Here is a 26,777-nt window from a genome sequence, read left to right on the forward strand (position 1 = left end):
TGTTCTTATTTGTTGATTACTTGTTCTTTAAGGATTTTTAAAATTTATTTATTTGAGAGAGAGAGAGAGACAGAGCACAGGCAGAGGGGGCGGCAAATGCAGAGGGAGAAGCAGGCTCCTCTCTGAGCAAAGAGACCGATGCGGGACTCGATCCCAGGACCCCGGGATCATGACCTCAGCCGAAGGCAGACGCTTAACAGACTGAGCCACCCATGCATCCTTACTTGTTCTTAAACATAATAAACATCTGTGCAGGACCCACCTATCCATTAACCACTACGCTCACTGTAGCCTGTGAATATTCTCATTTCATGCAGAATTCTAAGGAATAATTTTCTAATAATCTAGGTTTGCCTTGTCAGCTCCCAAATTTGGTCCCTATTGGAGTATGCATTTGTACCACTTTTCAGGAGGACAACATAGAATATTATTCAGGATTCCCTCACTTACAAATGGCAGCAACCCATACAAAATTAGCTTAAACAAACAAACAAAGGATATTCATTGACTCAGTTAAGTGGGAAGACCTAGGGAGGGATGGCTTCAGGCATAGCTGGATTCAGGGGCTTGACCAAGGTCATCAGGGCTCTGACTCCCTATTTCTTGACTGTTTCTCTGACTGTGTTGGCTTAATTCTGATGAGACTCAATCTACATGGCAGGGAAGATGGCCTCCTAGAGCCTCAAGCCTTTATCTTTGTGGCTTCTGATCGAAAAGGGAAAGACCCCCCCCCCTCACAGAAGCTTTGTATAAAGTCTCAGGGAATACTCTGATTAACTCTCTCTGGATCTTACACCCATCTCTGAACTGAACACGCAGCCCGGGGAAGAGTACTCTGGTTGCCTCAAGTGACATGTTCAGACTGGTTAGAGGAAAGGCTCAGAGTGACTGACAGCCCGCAAGGGCCAGAGAGGGTAGGGGAGGTGTGCCTCCCTAAAGGAAAAACAAAGGCTGTTATTAGAAGAAGGGGGATAAAGAATTCTGAGCAGGGAAGCACATCAGATGTCCCTTCCATTTAGCAAAAGAAAAGTCAACAAAGACTTTAAAGCAGTCTACCTTCCATCTAAGAGAATAATTCCATACCAAAAAAAAATCACAGGGCAGATTTGAGTCCAAGGATGTTTATAATAGCAAAATGCTTTAACAAGCTAAATGTCCACTAAGAGGAGATTAAACAACTTAGTGCACATCCGTGTTATTGGGATGCTAAGCAACTGGTGAAAATGATCATTATTTCCTTGTATTTCATGACCAGGAAAGACCTCCATGATGCACTGTTAAGTGGAAAAGGCAGGCTACAAAGCAGCACACATATTATAATCTCATTTTTTAAATTGGGTATATATCCAGTGGGAAATAAACATTGTCAGGAAACACATCGCAGGCTTAATAGAGGTTACCTTTGGGTCATTATTTCAATTTATTTAATTTATCTGAATTTTCTATGATAAGTACATATTTCTTTTTAACAAGAGATAATTTTTTTTTTTTTTTTTAGAAAAGAAATCAGGATAAACACACAAAGACACTCAAAAAATAGACATAACCAGGAAAGATACAAGAATGGGGGTGACCCATTACCATGCCAACAAGGTCAGAGATGCTCAGATGCAAGGACTCTAGGCCCGTAGGTGACTGTGGGGACATTGCACCCCTATTCATCCACTCTCCTTCTCCGTCATCTTCATGACGCATGGTTACCACACTCATTGCGGCGTGGGATGGGCAGGACGGGCTGAGCAGGCAGGCTGCCACCGGCCCTCAGCTGAAAGAAGTCAGGTCACCCTCATCTTTTCCCTCCTCTGGCCCTGCCTGTGAAGACCACCTTTCCCCAGCCAGCCCTATCCCCACTCCAAGCCCTGCCAGTTCTGGCAAGAGCAGCTCAGGCTGGTCCCTGGGCTCTCAGGTTAACTGAGCAATCACCCAACCCAGGAGTAAGTCACCAGGCCAGGAGGCAGGGAGGGACCATAGTGACCTGGGAGGGTCCTCTTGGCCTGATGCCCTGATGCTCAGCTCCCCAGCACTGGCTCAGCAGACCCCACTCCAGCTCTTCCTTTTACTCCCCCCCAGGGGCTGGGATAAAAGGCTTCCTCTTTCCAATGGCCTCCAGCTCCAAACCAAAGTTAGCTTCTGCACAGCGCCTGTTGCAGGGTGCTGGGGCTTCTGGCCTTGGGTCCCTGCTGTGTCTCCACTTGGCGAATGCTGAAGGATTTGTCCTCCAGAGGCCTTGATATCATCTAACTGGTCAACTATAACTTGATTATCTCTTTTAGACAAGCACAGTGGGCCGTCCTCTTCAGTCTCTAGTAGCAAATTAAAACTGCCAGAAGCCGAATCTCTGGTTACAGAGAGAACAAGAGCCATCAGACCCAATTTACTAGAATTTTTGTTTCCCAAGAGAAAGGAAGGGGAAAAAAAATCACTATGGTTAAATGTTGAGAAGAAGGGGGCACTTCAGGCCAATAAAGGGAATATGTTCAAGAATTGTCTGGAACATTCCTGTTCTATCATATAAAATTCACATAAATTTTATATGCTATCCATGATATAGCTGCATGTCTTTTTTCAACATTTTTCAATGAAAATTTTCAAACATAATGATTTTCACAGTGAAAATATTCCTATACCCATCACCCAATTTAATACTTTATTATATTTGCTTTATCATATCTCTCTCTACCTCTCCATCCATCCATCAATACATTTTATGTTTTTATGCATCTCAAAGTAAATTGCAGACATCAGTAACATCTCCCTAGTTACTTCAGTATGTTTATCTTTAACTAGAGCTCGGTATTATTTGTTTATAGTTAAAAAAAAATTTTTAAGTAGGTTCTATACCCAGTGTAGGGCTTGAACTCATGACCCTGAGATCAAAAGTTGCATGTCCTACCAACTGAGCCAGCCAGGAGCCCCTGTTTATAGTTTTTTGAAGTGAAACCTACAAGCAATGAAACACAGAATCTTAAGTGTGCATTTGCCCAGTTTTCACAAAAATACATAAACCTGTACACCCTAACCTCTGGCAAGATATAGAACCCTACCATCACCCCAGAATGTTTCCTCATGCCCCTTCCCAATCAATACCTGCCCCCAACCTCTCAGAGGACACCACTGTTTGGATTGTTTCCACCATAGATTAGTTTTACCTGTTCTAGAACTTTATATATATTGAATCATATAGAACATACTCTTTTGTGTAAGGCTTATTTCACTCAACATAATGGTTTTGTGTCACCTACGTTGCTGCACGTACCAGTAATTTGTTCTTTTTTTATTTGGAGTAATATTCCATTTTATGAATATAGCACTGTTACCCATTTTCCTATTGATGGATGTCGGGTTTTTTCCAGCTTTTTGGCTATTACGAAGAAGTTGCTATGAACATTCCTGTGTAAGTCTTTTTGGGGACATAATTTCATTTCTCTCAGGTCAATACCTAGACGTGGAATTCCTGGGTCATAGGGTTGGTGTACAATTAGTTTTAAAAGAACTGCCTTTTTCCAAAGTGGTTGTATTAGCTTACATTCCCACTAACAATATATGAGAGTTCTGGTTGCTCCTTATTCTCATGAGCCTTTGGTAGGGGGTCAGTCATTTAAATTTTAGCCATTTTGTTGCGTATGTAGTAGTATCTTATTGTTTTAATTTGCATCGCCCTGATTATTAATAATATTGTCTTTTGTGTGCGCTTGTCATCCATTTATATATCATCTTTTGTGGAGCATCTGTTCAATTTATTTATTTTTTTAAATAATTTTTTATTGTTATGTTAATCACCATAAATTACATCATTAGTTTTTGATGTAGTGTTCCATGATTCATTGTTTGTGCATAACACCCAGTGCTCCACGCAGAATGTGCCCTCTTTAATACCCATTACCAGGCTAACCCATCCCCCCACCCCTATTTTTTATTTATTTTTATTTTTTTTAAGATTTTATTTGAGAGAGAATGAGAGAGAGAGCACAAGAGGGGGGAGGGTCAGAGGGAGAAGCAGACTCCCTGCTAAGCAGGGAGCCCGACGTGGGACTCGATCCCGGGACTCCAGGATCATGACCTGAGCCGAAGGCAGTTGCTTAACCAACTGAGCCACCCAGGTGCCCCTGTTCAATTTTTTTAAAGATCTTATTTATTTAGGGGCGCCTGGGTGGCTCAGTCTGTTAAGCGGCTGCCTTTGGCTCAGGTCATGATCCCAGGGTGCTGGGATCGAGCCCCATGTCGGGCTCCCTGCTCAGTGGAAAGTCTGCTTCTCCCTCTCCCTCTGCCTGCCTCTCTGCCTACTTGTGCTCTCTCTCTCTCTATCTCTCTGTCAAATAAATAAATAAAATCTTTAATAAAAAAAGATATTATTTATTTAGGGGCGCCTGGATGGCTCAGTCCTTAAGTGTCTGCCTTCATCTCAGGTCATGGTCCCGGGGTCCTGGGATCGAGCCCTGAATCAGGCTGCTTGCCTGATTCTCCCTCTGCCTGCTGCTCCCCCTGTTCTCTCTCTCTCTGACAAATAAATAAAATCTGTTAAAAAAAAAAGTGTTTTGTTTTTTTTTTTTATTTGAGCCACCCAGGCACCCCACATCTGTTCAGATCTTTTGCCAATTTTTCACTGGGGTTGTTTGTCTTTTTATTATTGAGTTGTAGACATTCTTTATATATCTTGGATATCAGTTCTTTTCAGATATATTTTGCAAAATTTGACCCCAGTCTATAGCTAACCTGTTTTTTTTTTTTTTAAGATTTTCTTTTTTTTAAAGTAATCTCTACACACATATGGGGCTCAAACTCACAACCCTGAGATGAAGAGTTACATGCTCTACCGACTGAGCCAGTCAGGCACCCCTTGCCTATTTGATTTTTAAACAATGTCTTTGATGAGCTTATGTTATTGTTAGAGTCTTATTTATCAGTTTTTTAACTCATGGCTATTACTTTCCTAAGAAACATTTGCTACTCTCAAGCCACAAAGGTATTCTCCTTGGTTTTCTTTTAAGAGCTTTATGGTTTTAGCTTTTATTTTGCATCTGTGCTCTGTCTTGAGTTACTTTTTGTGTATGGTGTGAAATAGGAGTTAAGGCTCTTTTTTTTTTAATTTGGATATCCAGTTATTCCAGCCCCCATTTATTGAAAAGATTTTTCTCTCTCCCTTGGGTTGCTTTGGTACCATTGTCAAACACCAAATAACTAAATAAGTGTAAGTCTATTTTTGGTTCTCTGTTCTGCCCCTTGATTTATTGGTTGATCCTTATAATGGTACCATGCTATGCTGATTAGTGTAGTTTTATATTTAGTCTTGAAGTAACGTAATGTAAGTCTTCTAACTTCTTTTCAAGATTGCTTTGGGGACACCTGGGTGGCTCAGTCGTTAAGCGTCTGCCTTTGGCTTGGGTCATGATCCCAGGGTCCTGGGATTGAGCCCTGCATCGGGCTCCCTGCTCAGTGGGAAGCCCACTTCTCCCTCTCCCATTCCCCTTGCTTGTGTTCCCTCTCTCGCTGTGTCGCTCTCTGTCAAATAAATAAATAAAATCTTTAAAAAAAAAAGATTGCTTTGGATATTCTATGTCCTTTGCATTTCTGCATTAATTTTAGAATCAGCATGTCAATTTTTATAATTCTATAAGCCTATGGAGATTATGATTTATGAGATCTGTAAATCAATTGAGGAGAATTAACAGTATTGAGTCTTCTAATCCATGAACATGGTATATCTCTCCATGTGTTTAGATCCTTTAAAAATTTCCCTCAGGAATGTTTTATAGTTTTTAGTGTGTAAATTTTGCACATCTTTTGTTAAATTTATTCTTAAGTATTTTCTGTTTTTTTTTTTATTGTAAATTGGATTATTTTTTTAAGGGAGGGGAGAGGTAGAGGGAGAGAATCTTAAGCACACTGGGGGTGGAGCCTGATGCAGAGCTCAATCTCAAAACCCTGAGACCATGACCTGAGCCAAAATCAAGAGTTAGATGCTTAACCGACTGAGCCACCCAGGCACCCCCAGATTGGATTGTTTTTTTAATTTTACTTTTCAACTATCTACTACTAAAAAATATGGAATGCTTCACAAATTTGATGTCATCCTTGTGCAGGGACCAAGTTAATCTTCTTTATCACTCCTGTTTCAGTATATGGGTTGCCAAAGTATAAAAACATAATATGGTCCACTCCTGTGATACAGGAGTTTTAAGATACACTCCAGGCAAGGAAGTCCCTTCTTTCCTGGGGCTCCTTGTGCTCCTAGCATACCACTATGGACCCCTACAGGGAGCATTTTGGGATCTCTGCCCAAAGTGTCTTCTCCTCTGGGTCATTATCTGGCTCTCTGAGGTTGGATGCTTACATTCTCCACTACAAACTCCACATAATTACGCCAGCTGTGATTTTGTAAAATGGTTTATCAGTCCTAAAACATGGTGGCAAAACATGCTTCCTGAGCCAGGACCCGATCTATTGGCTCATTCCTCACATTCATCCCCAAATATTACTGGAGAAAGAAAATCCTGTCTCATTGACCCAAGGATAGCCAGAAAGAGTGAGAAGAGGGGCACATCTGTCAGGCTCTTCAAAATCTATTTCTAACCCCTTGGGTGGGTCACTGTGAGCCTTGAGGAGAAGACAATACCTTCTTCAAAAGTTGCGTGGCCACAGCCTGCACGCACTCTTGGAGCACATGAATCCTCTCTTCAGCCTCAGAGGAGGTTAACTTGACATACTTCCTAAGCTAACCACAGTTTCACATTCCTCTTTTTTTAGTTGTAGTGAAATACGCATATCATAAAATTTACTGTTTTAACAATTTTTTATTTATTTTTTTTATTTTTTATTTTTTTTTTTTAAAGATTTTATTTATTTATCTGACAGAGAGAGACACAGCAAGAGCAGGAACACAAGCTGGGGGAGTGGGAGAGAGAGAAGCAGGCCTCCCATAGAGCAGGGAGCCCGATGCGGGACTCGATCCCAGGATCCTGGGATCATGACCTGAGCCGAAGGCAGACGCTTAACGACTGAGCCACCCAGGCGCCCCCTGTTTTAACAATTTTTTAAAAAGATTTTATTTATTTGACAGAGAGAGACACAGCAAGAGAAGGAACACAAGCAGGGGGAGCGGGAGAGGGAGAAGCAGTTTTCCCGCTGAGCAGGGAGCCCGATGCGGGGCTCAATCCCAGGACTCTGGGATCATGACCCGAGCTGAAGGCAGGCGCTTAACGACTGAGCCACCCAGGCACCCCCTGTTTTAACAATTTTAAAGTGAACAGTTTGGCAGCATTAAGTAAGTATATTCACACTGTTGTGCAAGTATCACCCTCATCCATCTCCTGGACTGTCTCTCATCCCATATCACAGTTCATCTTACAAAATATTTTTCATCTGACCTTTGCTTTTAAAGAATGAACTAAAAGAATATTCCCCAGTCCTCCACTTTTGAGCCACTTGGCAGTCCTGAGAGTCACAATGTGATAGAAATATTTCATCATGGCACTTATTAGTGGGTCCAGGCCTCACTGGCTCAGCCCAACCCAGGGCTCTGAAACTGTAGGTCCCCCTCCTGAAGGGGTGTGGGTGGATTCCTAGGGGGTGGGGCCTCCAGATCAGCTTCAGCCTTCCCCTCTGGTCTGGCCATGAATCCATTAGGGAGATTGCAGTCCTGCCCACCCCCCTAAATTGTCTAGGGTTTCCTCCCTTACCACCCTTCCACCAGGACCCCACAGCTTTCCTGAGCCTCTACAAGCCCCTTCAAGTGTAGGGAGGGGAATTTGAGACCCTTCCTCAAAGGTGAGGCTAACCCCCCTTGAGCAGAGCCTGAGGCTGATGATCATTCTCACAGAACTACCCCAATCTGTGTGGCAGATTCAGGTTCTGGGCAGTATAACTGACTTCAGAGAAGGAGTTTGATTCTAGAAGGAGTTTCAGCCTGCTCAGTGGCTCCAGGATCACTGCATTAGCCCCATCTCCTGAGGGGCTTCTGTGAGGAGCCTGGGCTGCCTTCCCAGGGGACTTTCCTTTCATCCTTGGGTTCTCACATCAGTGAATGGACCCAGTGTTCCAAACCATTTCCACAGGACCCAGGGTGAAGGGTTTCTGAGCTCTGTGCAGGCCTGATAAGGCAGGCCTAGACCATGCCTCACTGGCTCCGGCCACAGCTTGGCTTTCTCAGCCAGAAAAGAGGGCCAGTCCCACAGACTCTGGGAGCATACTGGCCCTCAGACCCAGTTTCCCAGGGAGCACTGCTGGGGTGAGAGTAGAGGTGGGGCTTGACCAAGAGATTGGGGTCCCAGGCCTTTGGCCAGCAGGGGTCAGAGAGATGACAGGGCAGGGGTGAAGCAAGCACCACCCAGCCTTCACCCCACTCCACCATATCTCTGAACCACAGCCCTCCCCCTCCAGTAAGTAGAGGGACCACTCAGTGAGCTGTGGGACATCCCGCAACTTACTTAGCTTTTCTGGACTGTTAAAATGGAGATTTTAAAAAAATACCCAGAAGGGTTTGGGAAGATTAAATGTGAGTGTTCCTAGTGCAATGCCAGGCACTCAGAAAATGTGTGATAAACATTTTCCTTTCTGCTTTCTTCTCCCTCACAGCTTTACGCACATTGCTCTGGCTCTGTCAAGGAAGTTAGGCAAGCTGGCAGTTCCCAGAAGGCTCGGGAAAGCCACTGTTTTTCCTTCACGCCCAGGAATACCCGCCACAAATTGACGGCGTGCCCCGAGACCCCCAGGGAACACTGGAGCACCGGGACCCTGAGCAGAATGGAGAGTTGAGCAAACGACTGCTGTGGCTGAGAAACAAATTCCTCAGAAGACCCACCCCTTATCCAGACCCACCAAGGACACATACTCTTCGTGTCATTGCCAGTAAAAATTCCCAGACCTGAGATCTCAAGGCTCCCTGCCCAATGGGAGCTAGAGTGGTCCAGATACCTCTGCTGCTTTTTCAAAGGAGGGGAAGGACATTTTTGTCATCATCACCCTCAAGTAGGAATCAGAGTCTCAGAACTGGGGGGGAGTTTAGTGATATGTCCCAGTCCCACCGCCACCTAGTTCAGCTAGAATCTTTGCGGGGCTAGGGCCAGCTTTGGATAGTTTTTTCAAGTCCTCAAGTGCTTCTAATGTGTAACCAGGGTTAAGAACTTCTGGTTTAGTCCAACCTCCTCATTGTAGAGATAAAAACACACAGGGGGAGGGGTGCCTGGGTGGCTCAGTTGTCCTGATTTCAGCTCAGGTCATCATCTTAGAGTTGTGGGATCAGGCCCTGCGTCAGGCTCACACACTGGGCATGGAGCCTGCTTAAGATTCTCTCTCTCTCTCTCTGAAAAAACAAACAAAACCCACACACAGGGGGAGAAAACCCCAGAAAGACTGAAAGAAACAAAAGATTTAAAGTGAAAGAATATAGTGCAGATTAGTTGTGCTAAAGAGGGAAGCTATTATTATTTCATTATTTCTATTATTGCTCTAGACAAAGCTGGCTTCATGGACATGTGCCTTGTATGGTCACACAGGCCCCTCACATTTAGAAGGGCCCCATGCTTGGTTTAATGCTCTGCTGTTGCTGTTTTTAAGTTTTTGTTTTGTTTTGTTTAAAGATTTTATTTATTCATTTGAGACAGAGAGATAGAAAGAGCATGAGCAGGGGGAGTGGCAGAGGGAGAGGGAGAAGCAAGACTCCCCGTTGAGCCGGAAGCCCAATGTGGGGCTTGATCCCAGGACCTGGAGATCATGATCCGAGCCGAAGACAGATGCTTAACCATCTGAGCCACCCAGGCACCCCTGTTTTGAAATTTTTAATTTTTTAAATAAGGGGTCCCACATTTTCACTTTGTACTGGGCCCTGCTGGTCCTGTCCCTAGATCACACAGCTCTTAAAAGCAAAGTTGACTATCATCCCATTAAAGAAGGATGAAGAACACAGGGCTGAGAGGCTTGCTGGATGTGGGGCTGACCTGGCCCTCCATTGCCAGTGAGGTCCCTTCCCCCTCTCCCCCCGCCGCCACTCTGTCAGGGGAGGAGGCTGTCCTTGGATCTCCTGGGGGGAAGCAGTGTAAGAGTTTCAGTGCTCCCTCTTACTAGCTGTGAGAGACCCTCTGAGCCTCAGTTTCGTCAGTAAAAGGGAGGAAATAATGCCTGCCTTGTAGGATTACTGTGAGGAGTGCCCAGAATCATGACTGCCCTCTAGATGCTAGATATATGTGAGTGACTTTCCCTCCCTTTATGGGAACAGAGAACACATCGTAACCCAAAAGAATGGAACCCACGTGATCCAGGTGCAGCCTTGTCAGCCACCCCAAGGTCCTTTTTTATCCCTGAGAGGCCCAATTACAATAAGTTCCCAGACTTCAGCTTTTCTCACCCAAAAAAAGGACAAGCAGTTCTGGGGAAAGCGTTCGTTCTGCTGTGGGGCATATAGGCTTGGGAGCCCCTAGTGAAGGGTTGCTGCTACTGCCCTCTGGTGGTAATATAGCTGTATCTGCACAAATTCTTAACCTGGGAAATGCTTGATAACATACTACATTTCTTTTTTTTTTTAAGATTTTATTTATTTATTTGAGAGAGAGAATGAGATAGAGAGCATGAGAGGGGGGGAGGGTCCGAGGGAGAAACAGACTCCCTGCTGAGCACAGAGTCCGATGCGGGACTCGATTCCGGGACTCCAGGATCATGACCTGAGCCGAAGGCAGTCGCTTAACCAACTGAGCCACCCAGGCGCCCAGATAACATACTACATTTCAATTACAAAAATAATGTATCGCTACTCTGCTAGGCACTAGGGATACATAGACAAATAAAACACAGTTCTTTCCCTCTAACAATTCACAGTTTATAAAGTAAAGCGAAATCTTGGGCCACCTGGGTGGCTCAGTCGGTTAAGGGTCTGCCTTCGGCTTAGGTCATGATCTCAGAGTCCTGGGATCCAGCCCTGAGTTGCGAGTTGCCCTCGCTGCTCAGCAGGGAGTCTGCTTCTCTCTCTGCCCCTCCCCCTGCTCATGCTCTCTCTCTCTCTCTCTCTCTCAAATACATAAATAAAATCTTAAAAAAAAAAGTAAAGTGAACTCTTAAAGAGCTGGAATAGAGTGTAATGTGGTAAGTTATAATAAAAAAGACTCCTGACTTCTGGTTCCAGACAAAATGGGGTAGACATATTTACTCCTATTTTTCCCAGTAAGTAAAGCTAAAACCCCTGGCCATTGTATGTAAACAGACATGAAAAGACTCTTTGAGGTTGAGAGAAGAGGCCGACTTGCTAGCAACCTTGAGATGCAAAGAACGACATGGCAGTGAGTTCTTTGGGTTTTCTTTTGCCCTTTTACAGCTGACTGGATACCGGAGAAGCTGGTGTCCTAATACATCAGTGGCTGCAGACCACAAGAAGCCCCAAGAGAAGTCTGCTTTCTTTAGTCAAAAGACCAGGACAGGGGCAGACAAGCAAGACAGGAAACTTGTAGACAATAATCACGCCAGTCCAGTCAAACTCCAAAAAACAATATCCCAGCCCCATCAGCAAAAACTGAGTAGGAGCCTACACTTGCCCCCCGAGCCAGGCATAATGAGGCAGTGCCTTCTCCTGCCAGGTGGTATCAGAGGTGAAGTGGGGAGCTGGGACTTTTATCCCCACCTGATGGTAATGAGACCCAACTCCTGCATATCAGCGGAGGTCCCTTAGGGAACCTCGACTCCCAAAGGACTGCCCCCCCCAATAACGCGGCTCCTCTACCTGCAGCATCAGCGGAGGAAGCCACAGAGTGCCAGGGGGAAGCAGCCCCACATTTTTCAAGTGATGGGAAAAAACAAACAAAAAGAACTGTCAACCCAGGATTCTATAACCCGTGAACGTCCTTCAGGAATAAAGGGAAAATAAAGACATTCTCAGATGAAGGAAAATTAAGGCATTTACTGCAAGCAGACTTACCCTAAAAGAACGGCTAATGGAAGTGGTAAAACAGAAAAAAATGATAAAAGAAGGAATCTGAGAACATCAGGAAGAAAGGAAGAATGGAAAGAGGAAAAGTATGGGTAAATACAATAAGCTTTCCTTCTCAAGTTTTATAAGTTTGATGGTTAAGGCAAAGATGATAACTAATGTGGTTATCAATATTTGTAAAGGAAATAGTTAAGACAATTTTAAGTGAGGGAGGGTAAGGGACTCAAAAGGAGGTAATATTTCCATACTTTACTACAACTACACTTCACCAAACTGTGGTAAGTTATATGTACATATTGTAATACTCAAACAAAACACTAAAAAATCTAGACAAAGAAAAACACTAACAAACAAAATTGATAAATCAAAATTAAATTTAAAAAATGTTCAATTGGGGCCCGTGCGTGACTCACTCAGTTAAGCATCTGCCTTCTGCTCAGGCCATGATCTCAGGGTCCTGGAATTGAGCCCCGTGTCAGGTTCCTTGCTCAGAGGCAAGTCTGTTTCTCCCTCTCCCTCTGTGATCTCTCTTGCTCTCATTCTCTCTCAAATAAATAAATAAAATCTTTAAAAAAAAAAGTGTTCCCTGAGGGAAGCAGGGGGAAAACAGAAAACCAAAAAAAAAAAAAAAAAAACACCAAAGACAAAAAAATAAAATGGCAGACATAAGCCCTAATAATAATATATTACACATAGTCTAAATACATCAATTAAGAGATAGAGACTGGCAGAACAGATTTTTTAAAATGACTCAATTATATGTCATGTAAAGAAACTCACTTCAGGGGTGCCTGAGTGGCTCGGTCGTTAAGCATCTTCCTTCGGCTCAGGTCATGATCCCAGGGTCCTGGGATTGAGCCCCGCATCTGGCTCCCTGCTCAGCGGGAAGCCTGCTTCTCCCTCTCTCACTCCCCCTGCTTGTGTTCCCTCTCTCACTGTGTCTCTCTCTGTCAAATAAATAAATAAAATCTTAAAAAAAAAAATCACTTCAAACAATGATATAGATAGGTTGACAGAAAAAGAATGAAACCAGATATACTGTGCAAACACTAATCAAAGCAAGCGAGCTATATTAATATCAGACAAAGTGTTTTAGAGCAAAGAAAATCACCAGTTACAGAGAGGGATAGTACATAATGATAGAAGGGCCAATCTACTAAGAAGACATAGCAATTCTAAATGTGTATGCATCAAACAGAGATGCAAAATATATAAAGCAAAATAATGATAGAACTGAAAGAAATAGACTTATACGCAATTAGAGTTGAAGACTTCAACATCTCTCTCTCAACAACTGATAGAACAACTAGACAGAAAGCACAGATACAGAAGAACTCAAAAACACCACTAACCAACAGTATCTAATTGGTATTTATAGAACACTCCACTCAACAATGGCAGCATATACATTGTTTTCAAATACTCAAGGAGCATATATGAAGATTGACCATATCCTGGGCCGTAAAATAACCTCAACAAATTTAAAAGAATTGAAATCGTACAGAATGTGTCCACCAATCAATAAAATCAAACCAGAAATCAAAAATAGATAACAGGGAATCTGCAAACAATTGGCAACTAAACAACACACCTCTAATTAATCCATGGGTCAAAGAGGAATTGTCAAGAGAAATTAAAGAATACACGGATATAAGTGGAAAAAAATACAAGGTGTCCAAATTTATGGGACACAGATGTGCTAAGAAAATTTATGGCACTAAATGCATACCTTAGGAAAGAGGAAAACGCTCACCTAAATAATCTATGTTCTCACTTAAGGAATCTAGAAAAAGAAGAGCAAAATGAACCTAAAGCAAAACGAAGGAAGAGGAAAATAAAGAGCAGAAATCAATGAAATTGAAAACAGAAAAAAAAATCAATGAAATGAGCTCATTCTTTGAAAAGATCAATAAAACTGATAAACCTCTAGTAAGACTGATATTAAAAAAGAGAATACAAATTACCAATATCAAGAATGAAACAGGTTTCACTGCAGACCCTGCAGACAGACGGAGTCCTGAACTGAACCCGCAGCTTTTACTAAGCCTCCCAATGTCATCCTCCTCATCTGGATTTTAACCCCTGACAGCTCTGTATATCCAACCCCTAAGGGTTGATTGACCCACGATTCCCCCTTTCCTTGACCTTCCTACAGTATACCATAAACAAACTAACTCCCCCTTTGTCGTCAGCCTCTACCGTGAACATTCCCTTTACCTTCTTGCCCTTTTGGAAACCTGGCCTCTTCTATTTGCAACAGGAAATACTTTTTATTCATTAAGTGTATCCCCCCCCACTATGAAACAAGGAAATACAGAATTATAGAAAATTTAGAAAAGTGTACTATATATCCTTTTTTAAAAAAATCAGCATCATGTCATCACCATCACAGACAACTTTCCGTACAGTTTTAACAGTTTAAAAATATACACATAGATAGAAAATCGGGGGTTCTCTCTGTTTCGCAGGACTTTTTTCAACTATTGTTACGTATAATAAGCTACATGATGTTCCTTCCCATTAGGGTGTACTATACTTTAGTCATTCGCACTTGAGCTGTTTTCCAATCTTTCTCAAGCCAGGTAACTCTATGATGTACAAACGTCTTTTATTCTTCAGAGAAACTCCTTCAAATTGTTGGGGCAAAGGAAGTGAACTTTAAATTGTTAATAATTTTTTCTTAAATTACAGAAAACGAAAGTCTTCATCATCGGATTCGAGGGTGGCTTCATCCCAGTTTGATTCAGACCATCTCCAATTCCCTCCCTGTACCAAGTTTGCAAAGTCCTCCCAGCAGTCCGCACCTACGCCTGCGCACAATCGCCCAAACGCCGCCCTGCAGCCCAAAAGGGAACCTTAAGGACACGCCCCCGAAGCGCAACCTCTTTAAATTTTAAAACGAAGGCCCAAGCCAATGAATGTTAAGTTTCTCCCGGAACACGGTGCCCCGCTCACAGCCACGCCCTCCACCAATCAGACAGAGAGCTTTTCCGTCGTCCTTCCAATCAGCGCCAAGGATGGAAGTTACTCCCGTAAGTTACGTAAGGCAAGTGACCAATGGGAGCTGACTTTGGGGGCTGACTCCGCCAATGGCAGGAGCACTTGGAGAGCGCGGGAGCTTTTCCACCAGGGCTCCTGAGGGAAGCGGTGAATGGCGCAGGTTCTCTGAAGCTCGGGCCGAGAAGAGAGCCGCGCGGGCCCCTGCCGGAGCCACGGGGAGGCGGCGCGGCCGACATGGCCTGCTGTCACAACGTTATGCTGCTGCTGGACACCGCGGGCGGTGCCACTGGCCGGAGCCCGGTCCGGCGGGCCGCCCTGCGCCTCCTCACCTACCTGAGTTGCCGATTCGGCCTGGCCAGGGTCCGCTGGGCCTTCAAGTTCTTTGACTCTGAGGGGGCGCGGAGCCGGCCGTCCCGGGTGTCTGACTTCCGCGAACTGGGGGCCCGCTCCTGGGAGGACTTCGAGGAGGAGCTGGACGCCAGGCTCGGGGACGTCGCCCACGGCGCCCACCTGCCGGGCCCGGCGCCCAGGGCCAGCCACACGCACAGCGCCCTGATGGAGACGCTGCTGGACTACCAGTGGGACCGGCCCGAGATCACGTCGCCCACGAAGCCGATCCTGCGCAGCAGCGGGAGGAGACTGCTGGACGTGGAGGGCGAGGCCAAGGAGGCCGAGACCGCGCTCGGGGGCTTCGCGAACGCGGTCTTCCTGCTGGCCCCCTGTCCGCATTCGCAGAGGGAGCTGCTGCAGTTCGTGTCCGGCAGCGAGGCCCAGGCTCAGCGCCTGCCGCCTCCCCCTAAGCAGGTGATGGAGAAGCTGCTGCCCAGGAGAGTCCAGGAAGTTATGATCGCCCGAAAAATCACCTTGTACTGGCTGGATACCACCGAGTGGCCGAAGGTAAGTTCGATGTAAACTCGGGCTTGGCGCACGGTGTCCTGCTGGTTGACCGGAACCTGACCGGAACCTGGAAGCGTCTGCAGAGCAGCTGGGAGACTCAGAACCAGACTAGCACGACTAGCCTGTGTCCCTTCAGAAGGGAAGTCCTGTGGTCATAAACTGGGACAATAGGTAGGTCCTTGGTACATACTAAGGTAAGCGTTTAGGGCCCTTACCTGCCTTCCCAGGTTCTGTGTTTCCTACACACGACGAATACTCCAGCGTATTGAAGCATCGGCCAGTCGGTCAGCAAATCTCGACCCCGCGTTCTGTCTCATCGGTCACGCCGAATGCCAGTGCTCACTCTTCTGTGCCAGTCCAAACTGCTAACGCCTTGCCCCGTGGCAACTACTTAGTCTCAGCTTCTGAATTTCCACGCACTTTTGTGGCACTTACCCTTTCCCCATTATATCTTCCCATATGCAAGTCTCGTACCTTCCATCTAGTCTAAAAATACCTCAGAGGCAGGCACACACGCACCTTTGTATCCCCTGCAGATGCGTATTGAACATTGTACGAGTTCAGTAAATAGTTGTTGACTAAAGCTTACAGTTGTAAATGGCTCATTTGGAATTTTGTTGAGGCAGGGGGGCCCCTGCTCCTGTTAAGTACCCCGAGATAAGTATGTATTTTTTTTTAAGATTTTATTTATTTGAGAGAGAGAGAACGGGTGGGGGAAGGGGCGGAGGGAGAAGCAGACTCCCCGCTGAGCAGGGAGCCCAATGCGGGGGCTCAATGCCAGGACCCTGGGATCATGACCTGAGCCAAAGGCCGAGATTGAGCTGCCCAGGCACCCAATAAGTATGTATTTTTACCCTCACCATTTTCCTCCTGTCACCTTCATTTAATTAACAAATAGTCATTGAGAAGCCATTGCACCAACTGCCTACTATACTGTTAAAGTTGCGGAGGGCGTGGTGGTCAGCTGAGGTGGTTTACCTTCTAGTGAGGAAGCCACCCACATTAAACAGAAATGAATAAACAGGTGAGCAAGAGGACGTTGAAGGGTGGGGTGGGGGAGCTTTATGAGCAGAGGAGGTGAAGGAGGAGGAACAGGAAGGTTGGGAAAGAACATTCCAGAAAAGAGCAGGTATAAAGATTTGAACTGGAAAGGAGCTTAGTTTGTTTCAGAAAGCACATGTCTATAGGACCTAGGCAGTAAAAGTGCGGATTTTCTTCTAATTGATGAGCAGTGGCTTAACCAGGTAAAAGATGTGATTCCACTTATTGGGAACACATGTGACTAAACTAGGAGTGGGTTAAATTGCAAGATTACAAATGGAAAATGAGCAGGTACTTAAAAAATGATATACCTTGTTAAAATTTCCAACATGCTTTCACATTCAAAGCCCAGAAATGGTAAATGGTAAATGTAAAATAAGGCAGCGGTGGCTTGTCAAAGAAAAGGAAAGAACAAAGGTGTTTAAGGGGATTGTGAACGTTTGGTGGAGAAAATGGAATCCTAGAACTTAAAATTTGTTAAGGCATCAAATCAAGTGTTGGACATGGTACACAACACATAACTGCTTGATTTGGGGTAACTGATACCAAATCACACCAAAGACTTTATTCTGGAATTATATCAAATACTGGCTGGAAAGAAATCTTGGCAGATGGGGCTTGCAGATTCTTCTGCCTTTTCTTTTTTTGGAATAGCATTACAATAAGTAGATTGACAGTAACTTCTCAAAGATCTCTTCCAGTTCTGACATTCCACCATCTGAGGGGGTGGGTCTTCTCTGAGGCTTCCCTTCTCACATCTGCTATGTTGTTTACCCTAAGAAAATGCCCATCAAACAAGCTTTTCTGGAATTTTTTTTCTGGTGAAGAGCCATCTTTTCCTATTCAGAAAGCCTCTGCCCAGCCACACTGAGGAGACAAAAGGGAGCTTTAGGTTAGTGCTTGGAGAGCTCTCACTACAGGGGTAGAGAGAAGGGAAGGAGAGAAAATCCAGGTCCTATCTTGTGGAGCTCACAGTCTGGGAAACAGAACTGGAAGAAATTAGAACCTGGACTCACAGACTGGGGTGAGAGGGATCCAAGCACAGAACTCTTGCAGGATAGAAGGGAGCATAGGAGACCACTGGCATGCTTTCGACTTTATACCTGATTTATTCAGCCACATTAATTACATATCTGCTGGGTGCTGGATGTACCATTAGTGAATCGGACAGATGTAGTTCCTGCTGTCTTGGAGATAAAAGTTTTGTTTTGTTTTTTTTTTTAAGTAATCTCTACACCCAGCGTGGGGCTCGAACTTAACCCCGACATCAAGAGTCCCATGTTCTACTGACCGAGCCAACCAGGTGCCTCTGAATTTATAGTCTTGTGGACATTTATAAATCTCCAAATTTGAAACTTATCACTAAGATTTGTCTCTCACTTAATCTGTAATATGCATAAAAATGAAAAATGTGACCATACTCTATATAGTGATTGTTAATGTTTTTTAATCATGTATGTATATTCTCATCAAAAGTTAATGTCTTTTTCAACTCTTATTGAAGCTTTACCTTTCAGTTGATAAGCAGATTTTTTTTTTTCCTAGCTGTCCTCTAGCCAGAATATCTAACATTTTCAACAAATTTTTTGTTTCCCTTTGGCAAAAAATCCTAATCAGGATCTATGGTATATGAACTAGCTTACTATTCTCCCCCATAGTGGTGAACACAGGCATGGACAAATGGATGGTAACAGCAACTTTTAATTAATTGATTAATTTCCAAACTGGCATGCATAACTGGAACAAAAGTTTTACAATGTATTGTTTATCTTCACTTCATGAGATATTTTCTGTTGTGCTCTGATATTTTCTATTCTGTTTTTTTTTTTTTGATGCTGATCATGAGCCAATTGATCCATCAAAGGATCCATCCGAGTCCACCAAAGGGTCATGACCCTCATTTTAAAAGCACTATCCAAGATAGTTCTTGGTTCTTGGACTAGTCTGTTCTTGCCTTGCTGTGACCTTAGGTACTCTCGTGCCCCTTTTTGAACTCGAATATATGAAAAGTTTGGAGATGACTTTGAAGACCTCACATTCCATAGCAATTTATGATCTATAATTGTTAACTCCTGTGGAGTAGGCAAACCAGCATAATAATTGTATTTTGGGGTAGACGCTCTTCCATCATGTTCCTATACTACTTGAATATTGTCATGTTATATTGTGATGCTGAGTTAAACATTTCACATTATTGCGGTTTTACTCTACCCCTAACTTTAAGATTCTAGAAGACTAAGACTAGGTCTTGCTAATCCATGGCATATAAAGGTTGCTCAGTAAAAGTTTGTTAAGGGGTGCCTGGATGGCTCAGTCGTTAAGCGGCTGCCTTTGGCTCGGGTCATGATCCCAGGGTCCTAGGATCAAGCCCGCTTTGGGCTCCCTGCTCCGAGGGAAGCCTGTTCTCCCTCTCCCACTCCCCCTGCTTGTGTTCCCTCTCTCGCTGTGTCTCTCTCTGTCAAAAAAATAAGTAAAATCTTAAAAAAAAGGACAATTCTTATAAAAAAATAAATTAAATAATTTGTTAAAAGAAGGTTAAATGGGGCGCCTGGGTGGCTCAGTTGGTTAAGCGACTGCCTTCTGCTCAGGTCATGATCCTGGAGTCCCAGGATCGAGTCCTGCATCGGGCTCCCTGCTCAGCAGGGAGTCTGCTTCTCCCTCTGCTCCTTCCCCCTGCTTGCGCGCGCTCTCTCTCAAATTAAAAAAAAAAAGTTGAACGAACAGTTGTCTGTGTGTAAGGAAATAAAGACTGGCTTTTACAGAGAAAGCAGGATTTGAGCTAGATTACCCAAGTTGGAGAAGAAGGGGAAAGCATGGGAAACAGCATGAACCAAAGCACGGAAGATAAAGTATGGTGTGTTTAGGAAACAGTAAATGGTTCAGTGTCCTGGAAGGTAGCAGTGGGTGAGGGAAAGATAATGTGTTTGGAAAGGTTGTTTAGGGCTGGGCTATACCCAAGAGTTACTTTATCGTGGAGGCAGTGTGAAGCCCTTGAAAGTTTTTACAGAAGTAGCGCGATCAGATTCATGATTTGCAAGAATACTTAGAGCACCATAGAGGACAGATGAGAGGCAGGACACAGACTGGAGGGGCTGTACAGTAAGAGTCTAGGCAAGAGATGACAAGGGCTGTAGTGAGAGCAGGCTGTATAGTAACAGGATACTGGCCGTTTGTGTGGGACTTAATAAACACAATAATTGAGTAATTCGATCCTTTAATGTAGATGTCAACTTTACTTTCTCCTGCTCTCCCCAAGCTTTATTTATGGATGCCTCATTTATAACCACCTGAGTTTCTTTGTAATTTTTATTTTAGTTGTGGGAATCCCCGGACCACCTTGGGTACTGGACAGTGTGTGAACTGCTCCACCTTGTAGGAGGCACTATCTTACCGTCCGAAACTTTTAGCCAGGATTGTACTAAAGCTGGGAAAATCCTGCTTGGTAGTGAAAAAAAGCTGGCAAGTGAATCTCCCCTCTCTTCATGGATTTCAACTCTGCCACCTGATGCCACTTTGAACTGTTTGCTCTATAATTCTGCCTATGAAGCCTCATTTCCACAGATGGAAGGAATGTTATTTCTCCCTGTTGAAGGTAAGCAAATACTCTTTGGGGGGGTTTTATGGTCTCAGGTACATTGATTTCTTCAAGGCAAGCCCATGCTTTTCTTTAGAGTTTCCGATAGCCTAGGCACTCCATTAATGCCTGGAATTAAAAGGTGTCTGTGCAGAATCAGGTACCACAGGAGAGTGTTGAACATGGGCTCAGTGTATCTGCCAGCCCACCTTTAAAAAGAACTAGTGAGTGATTTTTAAAGGATTTCCCAGCTGTTGAAAAGAAAGGATAATAGTGTTCAGGTGCCCAAGCAAAGGGGTGGTAAGATTTCCTGCCTCATGGAAGAGACTGATAAATGGAAGACCATAGAGAAACAATGATTGATTAAGAGAAGAAATAACAAATAAGTCAACAGCCTCTGAAACTGGTGCCTGTCACCAGGAAGAGCCAGCATGTTAGACTCTTCATAAGTTTACTCTATGATCTGTAGAGTGAATCTCACTTCTGAATCCCTTACCCACACAAAAGTCCTACTCTGTAGAGATGTATACATAAAACTATGTTATATACATTGTGTGCAGTTTAAGGAAATTTCAAGAGTAGTTTTAAGCAGTTTTGTCATATAATCTTTAGAATTCAACATTCTTATGTGATACACTGTATTTCACAGATTTAAGCAGTGTTGTCTTTTTTATAACTCATGAGTATTGCTTGAATACTTATTTCTAAGGCGTAATTAGTGAGAAGTTCTGACATTTAGTTGGACCCTTGTGATTCCATTCATATGTAGCTCTTCCTGTAGAACAAAATGCACTTGCTCTGCTGGTCTGTGGGCAGTGGGATGAGGGATGAAGCATGAAGTGACAATCCCAGTACCATGTGGACAATCTCATTTTTTTCTTCTTACTATTAAATCTATTTTTAGTAACGATTACATTAGAATCTTAATATTCCTTATTTCTAACAGGCAAAGAGACTCAAGAAACATGGACGGTCACCCTAGAGCCCTTGGCCATGCATCAGAGACATTTTCAAAAACCAGTCAGAATTTTTCTAAAAGGCACGGCAAGCCAGTGGTCTCTCCCAGCAAGCAGCATGTTGGGCACGGAGAGCTGGATGTTACAAAGTCCAGAGGAGAACAAGTCAACGCAGAGGATGTTATTTCAGCAGCTGGTAAGCAGGCTGACTGCTGAAGAGTTACACCTGGTAGGTACCTGGCACATGCTAAATTATTCTTGTCTAAAAACACACTGGTGAGGTGAAATTAATGTGTTTATAAAGTGCCAAGGATTGTTCTACATGACATAGTTTCAGTTACACATGTAGCATCGTGACAATGCTCCTTAGTGAAGAAACAGTTTATAAAACTGCATGTACCTTGATTCCAACGAAGTTAAATTATATTCTTATATGGGAACAAAAGGCAGTGGGCCGAATGGAATGCAAGTATTACTTTAGGGTGGTGAAGTAATGCCTGGTTTCTAGTTATTTTGTAAGTGTTCTATTATATATTTATTAACTTTATATAATATCATTTTTTAAAAGCCCTACGCTGTAAAATTAGGTGTAATAGGGTTCAGTAGTTACACAAACTTAGAAATGTCTTCTGAAAAATACATATATACCCAGATTTGATTGAAAGGTGATGGTTATTTTTAAACAATGAGCAAATTTCTTACCTTACTTTGTCTTTTGCCTTTGTTACCTCAGAAGGCTTCTATCTTCTGGATCCCATTGTGAGACACTTAGAGAAAAGCTGTATAGTCTCTGAATCGATGTTGTTCTAAGAGTTGTGTATTCTTATAGAAAGAGCACTGGGTTGGGAGTCAGGCGGTCTGGATTGGGTCTCAGCTCTGCTGCCCAACTGTATGATCTGAGTAAATCCCTTAAGTGGTAGTACTGCCTTGTGGTTAAGAGCATGGGTTTCGAATTCATATGTGCTTGGCTTCTGCATCTTACTAACTGGGTGACCTTAAACAGGTTAGTTATTTCTCAGCCTTAATTCCTCCTCTGTAAAAAGGGGATGATAACCATTTTTACCTCAGAGTGAGGTTGTGAGGCCCTCAGTTTTGAGGACTCAGTGAGTTATAATAAGCACATAATAAGTGCTTAGTAAATATTCCTGGTAACCTTAGGTTTTTCTTATTTGTAAATTGAGAGATTAGGATTATATGGTCACTAAATTCAGTTCTAGCACTAATACCCATCCAGCCTGTCTTTTCTACAGTTTTCTCTTTTATAATAACAGTCTTCGGGGAAACTATCATTCTGTCTTTTACTAAGCTACATTCTTCTTTAGCCATAGGACAGCCATCTTCTCAACTAATTAGAACTTCTGATGTAGGTTGCCAGTGTGGACCCTGGTGAAGGCTGGCCCCCCATCACGGGAGTTATTTCCCCCCTCTCTACCAACGCTGCAATCCTCACCGTGTTCCGCACTGAGGAGGCTGAATTTCAAAGACCTTTTCTCCAAACAGTTGTGGCAGAGAGCCCCCAGGATACAGCTTCCCTTTTTTCTGATGTTGTAGATATTGTATTGAATCAGATTCACAATTCACTCGAAGATCCTGCTACCTGTGGTAAGCTTCTGAACCAATAACTAACATACTCCAGGGCAGTGGTGTAGTTTTTTTCCACCATCAGAATTTTTTTTTTCACTGTGCTCTTAGTAGAACCCCGATATCTATTATAGAACAGATAAAAGTAAGCTACAATGCTTCAGGCAATTTAAGTCATTATTATTTATAGAAATCCTAAAGCACTTCTGAGGGGTCCAAAGGCTCTGTGAAACTGGGTTGAAATCAAAGGTATAAGATGTGGGTTGAAATCAAAGGTATAAGATGAAACTTGTACTAATATATTTAATGAAGACTGTATATAAAACTGTTGTGATTCTGTCTACCTTCCAATTTGTTGCATTGTTACTAATAGAACACAAACCTTATTTATGCTAGGTAGATAGAAATATAATCAATTTGATACTTATTCCATTAATTTATTCAGATTTATTGAGTGGCTGCTGTGGCAGGCACTGTTCTAATGGGAATGTATCAGAGAACAAAGTAGACAAAAGGCTCTGTTCTTACTGTACCATCTAGTCGGGGGAAACAATAAGTAAGGAGGTTGCATAGTATGTTTGAAAGAGATAAGTGCCATCGTAATAAAGCAGGAAAAAAGGAATGGGGAGTGTAAGGGGGTGGGAGGGTTGCAATTTTGAACACGCTTTGTTGAAAAAGTAATATTTGAGCAAAGGCTTGAAGGAAGGTGATAATGGGAAGAACGTTGCTGATAGAGGCAACCCCAAGCGCCAAGACTCTGGAAGGGTGGGTGTCTGCTGTGTTTGAGGAGCCGTGAGCTAGCCTACGTTTATACATTGTTGGGGTAGCATTTTTCATAGACAACACAGGCCCGTTGGAATTGGTGGTGTAGATGAAGGAATGTTGTTAATGATGTGGCCTTGTGTGTCCTTTGTGAGAGTGCCGCCTGTCCAAGGGCAGGGCAAGCGCTTGCATTCTCCGCTTTGGGCCTAATGCCTCTTTTTCTCTCCTTCCTCTCCCATCTCTGCTCCTGTCCCTGTAGCTGCTGCTGTTCCAGAGTGGGCCCAGCAGGAGCTCGGCCGCACCGGTCCCTGGAGTGCGGCTGTTGTGGAGAAGTGGTTTCCTTGCTCTAACCTTAGTGGGGCCAGTTCCAGTTTGATGGAGTCATTTTGGTAAAACTTCTTTATTTCTCTGGATATTGGTGGATGAAATTGGCTTTCACTTATCTGCACATGGGTTGGTTTGTGTAGTATAGTCCAATAATATTAAAAACTAATTAAAAATGGAGAGCATTGTTTAATGGTTATAGAGTTTCAGTTTTACAAGATGAAGAGAGTTCTGGAGATGGAGGTGGTGGTAGCTTAATTATGAATCTTCTTAATACCCCTGAACTGTGTACTTAAAAGTGGTTGAGATGTTACATTCATGGTATGTATGTTTTACCACAATTAAAAAAAAATTGGAAAAAATTAATTACGGAAGTAAAATGCACTCATTATGGAAGTCAGAAAATATTTGGTATTAAACCTCAGCAAAAATGAAAAATAACATTTGTGTAATGCAGCTAAGTTTATACTTCAAGGAAGATTTATAGAACTTACCTTTTAAGGAAGAAAAGTTAAAAACCAATTAACTAAGGGTCCAGTACAAGAAATAACACAAGGGAGTAAACCCCCAAAATAAGACAGTAATAAAGATAAGAATAAACATGAATCACAGAAAAAAAAAAATAGAAATCAACAAACATAAAGTGATTTTTCGAGAAGCCAAATAAAATAGAATTATCTATAGCAAAATCAAGCAGTGTTTTTGTTTTTTAAAGATTTTATTTATATGAGATAGAGCACAAGCAGGGGGAGTGGCAGGCAGAGGGAGAGGGAGAAGCAGGCTCCCCGCTGAGTAGGGACCCCAATGTGGGGCTGGATCCTAGGATCATGAACTGAGCCAAAGGCAGACGTCTAACCGACTGAGCCACCCAGACACAACCATATTAGAAATGTAAAAGAGGGGCGCCCAGGGCTCAGTCAGTATAGCATCCGATTCTTGGTGTCGGCTCATGTCATGACCTCAGGGTCATGGGATTGAGCCCTGCGTCAGGCTCTGCACTCAGCAGGGAGTCTGCTTGAGATCCTGTCTCTGCCTCTGTCTGCTCCCTCCCCCCCACTGTCTCTCTCAAGTAAAGAAATCTTTAAAAAAAAAAAAATGTAAGAGATATAGAAGAAATTCAAAATAGTATTAAGACGTAAAGTTAAGATTTATTTTTTGCCATACAGATAACCAGTTGCTCCAACACCATTTGTTAAAAGATAGTCTTTTTCTCATTGAGTTTACTGTGGCACCTTTGTCGAAATCAGTTCACCACCATCATGTAGGTCTATTTATGAAAAGAACCTAGTCCAGACAGTGTGTTCATGTCATATTGTCTTGAGTACTGAAATCAGATAATCCTCTCAACTTTGTTTTATTTTCAGAATTGCTTTGACTATTCTAGATCCTTTGTGTTTCCATGTAAATTATAGAATCAATCTGTTAATTTCCACCAGAAAAGCCTGCTGGGATTTTTGACCAAGAGTGCATTGAGTCTGTAGGTCATTTTGAGAAGAATTGACTTAATAACGAGTCTTCTGATTCATGAACATGGTACAGCTCAAAAGGGCTAAGACAGAACAGGTGCACTTTCCCCTATAAGAAAGCAGTGTTTACTGTAAAGCTCTAATGAGTAGGGCACCGTGGCATGGGTGCAATGATCAACAGAGAGACCCATGCAACAGTAGAGTGCCCCCAAAATGACCCACATCTGTATGGGAACTCAGCATATGACAGAGGCAGAATTATAAATCTGGGAAAGCATAGACTGTTCAATAAATGGTGGTGTGACAATTCGCTCTCTAGAAGAAAAAGGATAAAAATTAGATTTCTACTTCACAGCATACACAATGACAAAGTCCTAATAAAATTTTAAAAACAAGTGTGAAAAGTAAAGCTTTAAAATCGTAAGAAGGGAAGATGAGTAGTTCAGGCTGGGAATGGATTTCTTATATAAAACCTTAAGCATTCAAACCATGAAGGAAAATAGATGACTATAATTTAAAATTTTCTGTATGATGGAAAGGACTAGTTATAGGCCTAGGTGGCTGTATCCATATAACTAAGAAAGGATTAGTATCTAAATTAGTACAGAGCTCCTAAAAATCAACAAGGAAAAGACAAGCAATTGGGCAAAGAATGCGAACAAGTGGTTCATGCAATGAAATCCAACAGAGCAGTAATTTGAAAAGCTAAGATACTCAGCTGGGGCACCTGGCTGGCTCAGTCCGGAGAGCACGTGACTCTTGATCTCAGGGACCTGAGTTCAAGCTCCACATTGGGCATAGAACTTAAAAAAAAAAAAACAACAATTCAGTTTAGATAAATGGAAATGAAAACCGTAATAAGAAAACCCCCGCAAGATTCTATTTTATACCATTAGATTGTCCCAGGTCAGTAAATCTGATCTAGAACAAGGGGAAATGATACTTTAGACAATGAATTATAAATGATTACAACCATTTCAGAGAGCAGGTTGTATTCCTGGTAAAGCAGAAACTTCGCATACTGACAACCAGCAATTCCATTTACATGTGTCTACATTAGAGAAGTTTTTGCACAAACGTGAGGAGAGCTACACTTGATTGTTCACTGCCAGTCCTTAAAAGTGAAAGAGTGGAAAGAACCAGCTGTCTCTCAGTGGGGAAATGGAGAAACAAACTGTGATATAGTTATACAAGGGAATATTATATATTAGTAGAACTGATTAAACTAGAGCTATTTATATGCTCATGAAAAATATGTTGAGTACAGA

The 26,777-nt window shown here is 43.0% G+C and overlaps 1 protein-coding gene and 1 non-coding gene across 3 annotated transcripts in view; one reads left to right on the plus strand and one right to left on the minus strand.

The window, feature by feature from the left end:
- Positions 1-6,036: 6,036 nt before the first annotated feature.
- Positions 6,037-6,142, minus strand: LOC113910645. Its single transcript, XR_003516152.1, has one exon. It is a non-coding gene; the product is annotated as a U6 spliceosomal RNA (small nuclear RNA).
- Positions 6,143-15,059: 8,917 nt separating this feature from the next.
- TICRR (TOPBP1 interacting checkpoint and replication regulator) overlaps positions 15,060-26,777 on the plus strand; it is a 45,766-nt gene continuing 34,048 nt past the window's right edge. For both annotated transcript variants that reach the window (XM_027571382.2, XM_027571383.2), the window contains exons 1-5: positions 15,060-15,805; positions 20,162-20,438; positions 21,367-21,605; positions 22,744-22,978; positions 23,979-24,108. In XM_027571382.2, coding sequence (XP_027427183.1) covers positions 15,143-15,805; positions 20,162-20,438; positions 21,367-21,605; positions 22,744-22,978; positions 23,979-24,108 — 1,544 coding nt within the window. In that variant the 5' untranslated portion in view covers positions 15,060-15,142. The remainder of the gene's footprint in view (positions 15,806-20,161; positions 20,439-21,366; positions 21,606-22,743; positions 22,979-23,978; positions 24,109-26,777) is intronic.

Source organism: Zalophus californianus, chromosome 6 (assembly GCF_009762305.2).
Source record: "Zalophus californianus isolate mZalCal1 chromosome 6, mZalCal1.pri.v2, whole genome shotgun sequence".
NCBI lineage: Eukaryota > Metazoa > Chordata > Mammalia > Carnivora > Otariidae > Zalophus > Zalophus californianus.